At 41.4% G+C, this 12,453-nt stretch overlaps 1 protein-coding gene across 1 annotated transcript in view; it reads right to left on the minus strand.

Moving 5' to 3' along the window:
* Nucleotides 1-7,498: 7,498 nt before the first annotated feature.
* The window catches only part of SS18L1 (SS18L1 subunit of BAF chromatin remodeling complex), a 28,752-nt gene continuing 23,797 nt past the window's right edge, over nt 7,499-12,453 (minus strand). The window contains exons 10-11 of the mRNA XM_081322849.1: nt 11,498-11,625; nt 7,499-10,338 (exon numbers count right to left, since the gene is read on the minus strand). Coding sequence (XP_081178975.1) covers nt 10,312-10,338; nt 11,498-11,625 — 155 coding nt within the window. The 3' untranslated portion in view covers nt 7,499-10,311. The remainder of the gene's footprint in view (nt 10,339-11,497; nt 11,626-12,453) is intronic.

Here is a 12,453-nt window from a genome sequence, read left to right on the forward strand (position 1 = left end):
CTGCCATTAGAGTGGTATCATCTGCGTATCTTAGGTTGTTGATATTTCTTCCGGCAATCTTAATTCCAACTTTTGATTCATCTAGCCCTGCCTTTCTCATGATGTGCTCTGCATATAAGTTAAATAGGCAGGGCGACAGTATACAGCCTTGCCGGACTCCTTTCCCAATTTTGAACCAATCAGTGGTTCCGTGTCCAGTTCTCACTGTTGCTTCTTGACCCGCATATAGGTTTCTCAAGAGACAAATAAGATGGTCTGGTACTCCCATCTCTTTAAGAACTTGCCACAGTTTGTTATGATCCACACAATCAAAGGCTTTAGCATAGTCAATGAAGCAGAAGTAGATGTTTTTCTGGAACTCTCTAGCTTTCTCCATGATCCAGCGTATGTTGGCAATTTGATCTCTAGTTCCTCTGCCTCTTCGAAATCCTGCCTGTACTTCTGGTAGTTCTCGATCCACATACTGCTGAAGTCTAGCTTGTAGGATTTTAAGCATGACTTTGCTAGCATGAGAAATGAGTGCAATGGTGCGATAGTTTGAACATTCTTTGGCATTGCCTTTTTTTGGAATTGGAATGTAAACTGATCTTTTCCAATCCTGTGGCCACTGTTGAATTTTCCAAATTTGCTGGCAAATTGAGTGTAGCACTTTTACTGCATTGTCTTTTAAGATTTTGAATAGCTCAGCTGGAATACTGTCACCTCCACTAGCTTTGTTGTTGCTCAGCTTTTCTAAGGCCCACTTCACTTCACATTCTAGGATGTCTGGCTCGAGGTCAGTGACCACCTCATTGTGATTATCAGGGACGTTAAGCTCATTCTTGTATAGTTCTTCTGTGTAATTTTGCCACCTCTTCTTAATCTCTTCTGCCTCTGTTAGGTCCCTGCCATTTTGGTCCTTTATCATGCCCATTTTTGCATTAAACGTTCCCTTCATCTCTCCAATTTTCTTGAAAAGATCTCTGGTCCTCCCTATTCTATTGTTTTCTTCTATTTCTTTGCACTGTTCATTTAAGAAGGCATTCTTATCTCTTCTAGCTATTCTCTGGAATTCTGCATTCAATTGGGCGTATCTTTCTTTTTCTCCCTTGCCTTTCGCTTCCCTCCTTTCCTCAGCTATTTGCAAAGCTTCCTCAGAAAGCCATTTTGCTTTCTTGCATTTCTTTTTCTTTGGGATGGTTTTGGTTGCTACCTGTTGTACAATGTCGCGAACCTCTGTCCATAGTTCTTCAGGCACTCTGTCTATCAGATCTAATTCCTTAAATCTATTTGTCACCTCTACTGTATATTCGACAGGGATATGATTTAATTCATACCTGAGTGGCCTAGTGCTTTTCCCTACTTTCTTCAGTTTAAGCCTAAACTTTGCAAGGAGAAGCTCATGGTCTGAGCCACAGTCAGCTCCTGGTCTTGTTTTTACTGACTGTATAGAGCTTCTCCATCTTTGGCTGCAGAGCATATAGTCAATCTGATTTCTGTGTTGACCGTCTGGTGATGTCCATGTGTAGAGCCGTCTCTTGGGTTGTTGGAAAAGAGTGTTTGCTATGACCATCGTATTCTCTTGACAAAATTCTATCAGCCTGTGCCCTGCTTCATTTTGTACTCCAAGGCCAAACTTGCCTGTTATTCCAGTTATCTTTTGGCTTCCTACTTTAGCATTCCAATCCCCCATGATGATAAGGACATCGTTTTTTGGTGTTAGTTCTATAAGGTGCTGTAGGGCTTCATAGAACCGGTCAATTTCATCCTCTTCAGCACTGGTGGTTGGGGCATAGACTTGGACTACTGTGATATTGAATGGTTTGCCTTGGATTCGAACTGAGATCATTCTGTCATTTTGAGGATTGTATCCCAGTATTGCTTTTCCTACTCTTTTGTTGACTATGAAGGCTACTCCATTTCTTCTGAGGGATTCTTGCCCGCAGTAGTATACCTGATGGTCATCTGAATTAAATTCACCCATTCCTGTCCATTTTAGTTCACTGATGCCTAAGATGTCGATGTTCAGTCTTGTCATCTCTTGTTTGACCACGTCCAGCTTTCCTTGATTCATGGATCTTACATTCCAGGTTCCTATGGAGAAAAAATCTTTACAGCATCGGACTTTCCTTTCACCACCAGACACATCCACAGCTGAGCGTCCTTTCGGCTTTGGCCCAGTCGCTTCATTCTTTCTGGCGCTACTAGTACTAGCCCTCTGCTCTTCCCCAGTAGCATATTGAACGCCTTCCGACCTGAGGGGCTCATCTTCCAGCGTCATATCGTTTTGCCTTTTGGTACTGTCCATAGGGTTTTCATGGCAAAGATACTGGAGTGGGTTGCCATTTCCTTCTCCAGTGGATCACGTTTTGTCAGAACTCTCTGCTATGACCTTTCCGTCTTGGGTGGCCCTGCACGGCATAGCTCATAGCTTCATTGAATTACGCAAGCCCCTTCGCCACGACAAGGCAGTAATCCATGAAGGGGTAGAATTCCCCAGGCAGCATTGAATTCTGGAAGTTGAAGTCCACGTATTTTAAAGATGCCAGAGTTGAGAAACACTGCATTATGTACATTTAATTGGGGTTTTTATTGGGGGGGAGGGAGAATTAGCGTTTGACATCCAGCCAGGTGGCAGGCCGCTGTGACCTGGTTGTGAGAAAGGTAGCATCTATTTGGATGGGAGACCACTAGGCAATCTTAGTGGTCTCCCATCCAAATCCTTCCAGGTCTCTAATCCTGGAAGAAAGTGGTGGCAAACCACTGTCTTCTTCAGAATGGCCTACAAATACTTTGGACCAACTTCCAGAAGTTCCTTCATGCACCCCAAACTCTCCTGTTAGGTGAATACCAGTTTCCTCCATAATTCAGGGGCTCTATTTGTACAACATACTAACCTAGAGTTAACAGAATAACAAGAGTTGGAAGAGACCTTGGGGGTCTTCTAATCCAAGCCCCTGCTCAAGCAATAGACCTTATATCAGGGGTGTCAAACTCACAACGTCATGTGACATGTCGTGACATATTGTGACTTTTTTTTCCATTGCCGGCAATGGGATGGGCACAGTTTCGCCATGATGCATCTGGCCTGTGGGCTGGCAGTTTGGCACCCCTGCCTTATATCATTTAGGTAATATCATCAGTGCTAGAAGAGAGGGGACTTTGCTTCCACCACTGATGATGTTGCCTAGTTTGGGTAATGAAACATCTGCAAGAAAACAAGCAAGCTCAGACAGCACCAAGGATGCTTCAGTGAAAAGACCTTTGTAAAGATGATGATAACAGAGTGAGCTCCTGTTACTCGTCGCAGCTTCTGCCAACCTAGCAGTTCGAAAGCACGTAAAAATGCAAGTAGAAAAATAGGGACCACTGCGGTGGGAAGGTAACAGCGTTCCGTGAGCCTTTGGCGTCTAGTCATGCCGGCCACATGACCACAGAGATGTCCTCGGACAAGCGCTGGCTCTTCGGCTTTGAAACGGAGATGAGCACCGGCCCCTAGAGTTGGAAACGACTAGCACGCATGTGCGGGGGAACCTTTACCTTTTTAAAGATGATGATAGAACAGTAATGAAGGACAGATATTGCATTTTCGATAATTAATCTGTGTCTTTCACTGTGAAAAGACTAACTGAATGCTGGACCATAAATTTATTTACAAAAGGGCTGGCATTCAGAATTTGGGTTGAGACATACAAGGCCTGGAGGCTAAAACATACGATGAATGGCTGCGGGACTTGGGTCTGAATAGTCTAAAGAAAAGAAGAAATGGGGGAAACATGATAGCAGTGTTCCAGTATCTGAAGGGCTGCCACAAGGCAGAAGGGGCCAGGTTGTTCACCAAAGCACCAGAGGGCAGGACAAGAAACAACGGTTGGAAACTGATCAAAGAAAGAAGCAACCTGGAATTAAGGAGAAACTTCTTGACAGTGAAGACAATCAATCAGTGGAATAGCTTACTACCAGAAATCGTGGGTGCTTCATCACTGGAGGTTTTTAAGAAGAGGCTAGAGCTACACAGTCACTTGTCCAAGATGTTATAGGTTCTCCTGCTTGAGCAAGGGGCTGGACTAGAAGACCCCCAGGGTCCCTTCCATCTTCTATTTCTATTCTAATTTTCCCTACAATAAAAGCTCTGTGAGATGGATTGGGATGACACAGTGACTGGCCTCACCCAGTCAGTTTTCATGCCTAAGGCAGGACTAGAACTCAGTCACCCAACTGGCTTTCATGCCTAAGGTAGAACTAGAACTTCCAGGCTCCTGCTTTCTAGCCTGGTGCCTTAACCACTAGACCAAACTGTCCTCAAACCACCCACAGCTGACGGCAAAGGCAATCTTCATCTTTTTGTGATTGTTGCAAATCGGAAGTATTGTTTTCCCACTTCCCACTGGCCTGTCTTGAGAAAGTGCTGGAGGGAAAAGTTGTGTGATTTATTGTTTACGTGTGGGTGGCCAAGAACGCACTTAGCTTCCCAGTCAGTGACTTCATCAACTGGGGTGGTATTTGAAAAAGATCAATCCCTCCCACACTGAGCTGGACTAAGTTAATAGATCTTTGAAAAGAACAATGGTATATGTTGCCAGGATGCTAGTATGAAAAAGTTGGGTCAGTTTCTCAAGCCTACCACAATACTCATCAAAGTGGTTCCAGTTCTCCTAGTATGATTAGATACAATGACCAAGTAGTCTACAGGAAAACAGGCCTAAAAATATTTAAATTGAGGACAACCATGCACTTAATTAATTAAGACCTAAATGGCTTGGGTCCGGGATATCTGAGGAAACACCTGCTGCCGGCATCAAGCTCCCTTCGTCCTGTGCGCTCCCACAGGGAGGGTCTTCTCAGGGTACCACTGGTAAAAGATTGCTGGCGGATAACACCCAGGGGGAAGGCCTTCTCTGTGGATGCGCCTGCCATTTGGAACCAGCTGCCTGTAGAGCTTAGGACTGCCCCTGACCTTCGCTCATTCCGCCGGGACCTGAAGACTTGGCTCTTTGAGCTTTCTGGCCTGGACTGAGAGCATTAATTGGGGTTTTAATTGGATTTTAATTGGGGTTTTATATTTATTCAAGGTCTAAATGTAATCATTTTAACTGTTCTTAATTTTTGTAATTGTTGTATTGTTATTTTAAAAACCTTGTGAACCGCCCTGAGTCCTACGGGAGAAGGGCGGTATATAAGTCTAATAAAGATAAAGATTAACCCTTCCCTCTCTCAACCCTGCTTAGACCAGTTTTCTCAACCATGGCAACTTCAAAAGGTGTGGATTTGAACTCCCAGAATACTTCCTGCTGGCTGGGGCATTCTGGGAGTTGAAGTCCACACACCTTAAAAAGTTGGCAAAGTTGAAAAAACACTTAGATGCCACTCTCGTAAATCATTTACGTGCTCCAAATCTTTCTTTTGGATGCTGTCTTAAGGCTTTTTATGCTGGCACATGGTTTGGTTGATTTTGATCAGTCTTCAGTGAGTCCTTTGTAAAGTTTTTATACTTAAAAGGCAACATGTGCAAATAGATCAGTTAAGTAAGCCAGGTAACAGCCCTTCAGATTAGTGTTTTTCAAACTTGCAACTTTTAAGATTTGTAGATTCAATTCCTGGAAACTCCCATGCGGTACTGGGAATTTTGGGACTTGACGTCCATGCATTTTAAAGTTGCCACGTTTTTGTTTGTGTGTTTGTTTTAAACTGCTTTAGATCAAGTGCAACCCCAGGCTCACTGCAGGAATCAGTTAAAAGTATCCCAAATAGCTGTCTAACTTCCATTTTTATCTTTCCCCAAAAATATGACTAGTAATCCTGTCACCTTGCAGAGGTGTTGAAAATTCTAGGAATGCAAATTTGTCTGCTCCAGATCAGTTATTTCTTGCTTAAAACAGAAAGAGTGAAGCCTGACCTCGATAATTACAATTTTACATCTTGAAAAGTGACATTAATGCTTATTTTCTCATGCAATGATCTTTACTTGAAATATTTTCCAATTATAAATAGAAGGTACGTAGTTTATGTATCGTTTTCATTAAACCTGCAATTTAAAAAAAAACAAAAAAAAACCCCAAAACTAAAACAGATTTTAAATATGATTACACCAGTCCTTTTAAAAGTGTTTCCGTCATATGAAAAGGTGCCATGGCTTGGTTTCACAATCCAGTCTTTTGAACCTAAAGTGTATTTTAACATTCTGTATTACAAAACAGAAAATATGGTACAAGTAATGAAACTGTTAAAATGCTGGCATTGCCTCGTTTTCACATCAATACATAAAAATCACCACACGTTAAGATATCTTGTTATTAACAGTTAGAAATATTAACACTAAATATCAAGTATAAATCAGGAAATAATGTACAAACTATTTCCAAAGCGCGTTTTCAAATACAATTTATATACAACATTCAAGAAATTCTTAATGTAAGACATTTCCAACAGATGCTATGTTGCTGTTTGTAGATGCTATGTTGCTGTTTGTAGATGTTTAAATGCTGCTGTGGCTTTTTTCCAAAGTGATTTTTACTAATGCTAGGAAAAACCAATATCCATAGAAGAAACAAGTATCAAAGCTGGTTAAAAAAAGCAATGTACAGATCGTACCTTTTTGGATAGCCACAATTCCAACATGAAGGCAGTTATCTTCTTACTAATCCTCTGGTGGTATTTAAGAAGCATTGTTCACATCACTGTTTCTCAAACTTGACACCTTTTGGACTTCAACTGCCAGAGTTCCAAGGCCAGAAGGGCTGGCTGGGGAATTCTGGGAGCTGAAGTCCGTACGTCTTAAAAGTTGTCAAATTTGAGAAATACTGGTCCACTGTTATCAGGCCATCTCCCCTCAAGGGGTGGTACCTACTCAATCTTGGCTGATCTTGGAAAAAGATTTGGGTATATGGATAATACATGGATGGGAGACAACCAGGTAATCCCAGCTGACAGCCTAGATCGGGAAATTGATGAAACCATCCTGAAAGCAGACAATGCAAGCTATCCCATAGCTTGCCAGCAAAGGAGCAAGGAGCTGTCCATGAAGACATGATGAGATTTAGTTTAGTTGGAGGTTTGACTAAATAATTTTCACTCCCTCCCTCAACACAAAGAGCCAGAAGTAGCTGCAAGATTAGTACATTCAATTGCCCTTTTCAACAATTTTCAGAGGGCATTGTCTGCAACTAGGTACAGGGGTAGGCAACCTCGGCTCTTTTATGACTCGTGGACTTCAACTCCCAGAAATCCTGAGCCAGCATGGTTCAACTTGGAAACCTCTCCCTTTCCCCTCAGCATGGCTGGCTCAGGAATTCTGGGAGTTGAAGTCCACGAGTCATAAAAGAGCTGAGGTTGCCTACCCCTGAACTAATAAAGGCAACACAGAGACTGCAGCAGGAGGAGCAGTACCCAAAAGCAGAATACATTAGAGAGTTTTAGTTGGTCCTAGTGGAAACTTTTTTTAAAGGAAGAAAAAATAAAAATAAAAATGAGGAACACATTATTCCAGCTCTTAAAATGAGGGGAGGGTGGTGTTACAGTTTTTAAAATGTTTGCTTTCCTATTTATTTATTTATTTTATTTTAATTCCATTTATATCCCGCCCTTCTCCGAAGACTCAGGGCGGCTTACAAGCTTAGCAGTAGTACTAGATATACTGAAGTTTATATTTGTAGTACTAGATATACTGAAGTTTTTTTTTAAACTGATAACTAATTAATTGGTTGTTATCCAAGCTCCTTTGGATGGAGAGAAAAAGAATATTGTATAACAGTTGGCAAGGACATTATTTTGCATATTACCTTTCTTTTTTTTTATAACCATTAACTTAGTACGTATATAGTTCTGCTATTGATATTCTTAACCGGTAGATGAGAATCCATAGCATTCCATAGTTGCCATAAGTCTTGAGAGTTTGTGGGGTAGGGACAGTGGTGGGATTCAGCCGGTTTGCACCAGTTCGGCAGAACCGGTAGCTAATTTTTTGTTGCCCAGGCCCAAAATGGACTTCCGGAAGCGGCATCCACACAGAGAACTGGTTGTTCACATATTTGAATCCCACCACTGGGTAGGGATGTCTCATCTGTAGATTAATTTTTGTGCCTGTTAATCTCTGGGGCACAACATTCAAAAATGTAAGTGAAAGCATAGTGAAAATAAGGCTTTAAAGAATATTATAAGCTAGATTCTTCCATACCAAGTGAGTAAATTTGGTCTGGTTTTGGTGCGTTGTAAACTGTGCCAGTTGATTCATGAGACTAAGATGGCAGAAAACTGGTTGGGTCCCTTTTATGACTTATGGACTTCAACTCCCAGAATTCCAAAGTCATAAAAGGGCCATTGTTCCCCATCCCTGTGCTAGAGTAACAGCCTCTATTATTTTGACCATATTCTGGGTTCACTTATAATGTTAAGCCAGAATTTTATTTATTTAATGTTTGTCTTGCCCATCTCCCCTACAAGGTGACTTTGGAATTCTTTAACAATAGTTTGTTAAATCTGCTTTCTGAGGATACGATATACAAACTACATTAAGCCAAACGTATACATACCAACTGCTAGACAAAGAATCTTGGGTTGAGGAGCATTTTTAAAAGAAAAAAAAACCCCCTGCATTTTGGCTTTCTAGAGAGCAAATATATGTGCTGGTGATATTGCCTGACTGGCAGAAAAAAAACAGTGGGTTTTTTGAGGGGGCCATAGGGGGGTTAACTAAAGTGAAAATGCACATGATAAATGTATATTTTAATACACATTAATAATTTTAATCTGCTGGGGAAAAAACACTCCAAAATCATAGTATGAAAATTAAGCGCTTTTTCCTAGAACTTCAGTGTACATTTGTCTATGGAGATTTTCATTTATCCAAGTCCTGGTTGTCCCAAAGGTGCTTATATTCCTTGATGAAAGGAATTTAAATCCTTCCATTCTCCACCATTCAGTCAGAACTGAGGAAGCTTCTTGATGAGAAGCAAAATGTCTTCAAGCAAAACAAGAAAGTCCAGTTGCCTTTAGGAAGAAAGCACCTTTGGGTCAATATACATTTCTTGTAACATTTGCCAATGTTTCTGCAGATAAATATTTCCTTGGTATTGATTTGTCAGGAGCTATAAGGCCATCATACATCCCACCTCTGGGTCATTCCAATGTTAATTTAAGAATAAATTCCAGCAATTAAATAATCAAATACAGGTAGTCCTTGACTTGTAACAGTTCATTTAGTCAGCATTCAAAGTTACAACAGCACTGAAAAAAAGTGAGTGAAGACTATTTTTCACACTTACGACCACTGCAGTATCCCCATAGCCATATAACCAAAATTCAAATGCTTGTCAATCAACTCATATTTATGACGGTTGCAGCGTCCTGCGTTCCCCTTTCGCGACCTTCTGTCAAGCAAAGTCAGGGGGGAAGCCAGATTTGCCTAACCACCATGTCACTAATGTCGTAAAATGGGGCAAAATTCACTTAACAAATGTCTCACTTAGCAACAGAAATGTTGGGCTCAATTGTGGTCATAAGTCAAGAACTACCTGTAATTTATCCAAAATGGTACACAGTCTCCCTCTTGGGCAGGTGGTTGGATCATAAGACCCCCAAGGTCCCTTCCAACCCTATTATTCTATGTCCTAACAAATTGAAGATGAGTGAGTCATATACAAAATTACTGTCTCACATATTGAGCAAATCTCAAATATATATCCCTGCACCCCAGTAGCTGTGGTTTCCATCATAGCTCAATTAAGTACATTTTAGAATACATTGAGCCCAATTAGAATCTAACGAAAAACAACGCATTTCAAAGGAAGTGCCCCTGGGAAGAGCTAAAACACATCTGGGTTGGGATATCCCAGTGCCAAACCAGTTGGGTGAACAGAAAACGAAAGATATATTCAGTTACTCGCTTGTCATACAACCCACAAATATCTTCCTGCTGAGTAGTGGTCCATCGGAACTGAAAGAGGCTAGGTTGCCGATGATCTTGTGAAAAAATAATAATAATAAGCAGGTCAACAAATGCTATGTGACCTCTTGGTTTCTCCAACTTTACACGTCAAAAGAGGAGGTGGCAAGAAGTGATGGAAGAACCTCTGCAAGGATTATTAACAGCAGCACCAAAATGTACCAGACCATCCAAACATTGCTTCGTTGCCAGTACTGTAATGCACTGTTTCATATCCAGCATGAAATGAATACTATTTCACATACAAACGCTTCTCTGTGCTACAGCGGTATCCAACATCTTACGATCCATCAATCATCAATCATTTTAAAAAAAAAAGACTTGCCCATACATCCAAGTTCCAAAAAAAAAAATGGACATAAATATTGAAAACAAATGTGACGCTCGTCGTTTTATTGCTGATAGTTTCCATACTGGCCCTGTTAAACGTTGGGAAAGTGAATAAGAGAGAGAAATTAATGTAATAATTCATTTTTACGCACAGTGTAAAGTACAACCCCCCCCCCTTTTTTTTTTCCTTTACAGAATTTAAGGACGTCAAAGACAAACTTTCCAAATATCTGTCAAATCTTCTCAAAAGTGATCAGGGCTGGAAAAGAAAGGCACAGAGACAATCTTCTCCAAGCTTAGAGCGATAAGATTAGGAAAAATATTTCAAGGGAGAACAGAACAAAAATTCCAGAAAAGCACAGGTAGCCTTTGACTCACAACCATTTCTTTAGTGACCGTTCGAAGTTACAACGGCATTGAAAAAAGTGACGTGACCGTTTTTCACACGTAGGACCACTGCAGCATCCCTGTGGTCACGTGACCAAAATTCAGAGGCTTGGCAACTGACTCATATTTATGACGCTTGCAGTGTCCCAGGTCACGTGATTCCCCTTTTGCCACCTTCTGACAAGCAAAGTCAATGGGGAAGGCAGATGCACTTAACAAGCGTTTTCCTAACTTTAACAATGGCAGTGATTCACTTAACAACGGTGGCAAGAAAAGTCACACAATGGGGCAAAACTCACTTAACAAGTGTCTCGCTTAGCAACAGAAATTTTGGGCTCAATTGTCGCCGTACGTCGAGGACTACCTGTAACTGATTGTTTCCTAAATGCCATCTTTGAGGGCACTGGTACCAAAAAAGTTTTTTTTTCTTTTTTTAAAAAAATACTCCAAATTTCATTCGTTCTCGGTGATTTCTCTTTCAAGAAACCTCACTTTCATCTATTTTCACTTTTTTAAAAAGAGTTACCTCTTCTGGTTTAATTTTGGGAGCGAACAGATACCCTACTGGAATATTGTGGGTGCAATACTGTTGACCCCCTTGAGTGAAATGTAAGTAAATTTCACCAAATATTTCAGAGTAGACATAAGGTTACCGTAAAATTTACAGTATAAGTGTTCTCAACACAGATTCTCTGCCCGGAAAACAGGTAGTTCAAGCAAATAAGTCTTATTTCCCAATTACTTCTTTTTTCAGGAGTAAAGCTCCCACACCCGGAGCTTCCCAATGTTCTTTGGGTCTACGATTTCTCTTTTCGCCCAGCCCAACGCATCTCGTGTCAGCTCAATCCCTTCCCATCTTACCTGTTCGTAGCCATAAGACCTCTGTTGCTGTGCAGATGGTCCGGTTTGTGAAGCTCTGTAGCTTCCGTACTGTTGGCCCTGTCCTTGTTGGTAACTAGAATACTGTGACGAAGTTCCTTGGGCAGGTCCTGAGAGGGGGAAAAAAGAAACAGCAGAATTTTTGACAAGAGTTCAAAAGACAGGTATCAAATCCCAACTTGTGTGTTCTTTGGTTTGCTGGTTTACTCTGACCGGACTTTTCATATTGAGCAATCAAAAGGTTTAGCCGAAGGAAATGGGCAGTCTTGGATGGCCTGCAATTTCTCTCCAACCTTTGAAATAGCTTGAGTGCACAGCCAGAGAGGGAGAGTCACAAATTTTAGTTGACGCTGTAAAAGTGAAGCACTCTTGACCTCGCGGGAGACAAAGGAGGAGTCAAAAGCTGGTTTACAGGTAGCATTTGAGGTACGATGGTTCATTTAGTGACCATTCAAAGCTAGAAGGGCACTGGAACAAGTGTTTTTCACACATGCGACCATTGCAGCATCCCCATGGTCACGTGATCCAAATTCAGACGCTGGACTCATATTTATGATACTTGCAGTGTCCTGGGGTCATGGAATCACCTTTTGTGACCTCCTGACAAACAAAGTCAATGGGGAAGCCAGGTTCACTTAACGGGCCGTGTTCCTAACTTACTAACTGCTGCAATTCACTTAAGAACTGTGGCAAGAAAGGTCGTGAAATGGAGCAAAACTCACTTTAAAACTGCGTCACCTAGCAACAGAAATGTTGGGCTCAATTGTGGTTGTAAGTTGAGGACTGCCTGTACTGTATATCCTTTTGCTTTTCAGGAGATGTACAGTTCTCTCCCGCTCAACGTTTTTAAGATTCTTGGTTTGGTCCTTGGCCTTCAATCAAAGCCAGAATCTAATTCCCTATTCCCTGCCTTGGTGGAGCAGTGGGCTAATGCCTCC

Source organism: Vipera berus, assembly GCF_964194415.1.
Source record: "Vipera berus genome assembly, chromosome: 3".
Lineage (NCBI taxonomy): Eukaryota > Metazoa > Chordata > Lepidosauria > Squamata > Viperidae > Vipera > Vipera berus.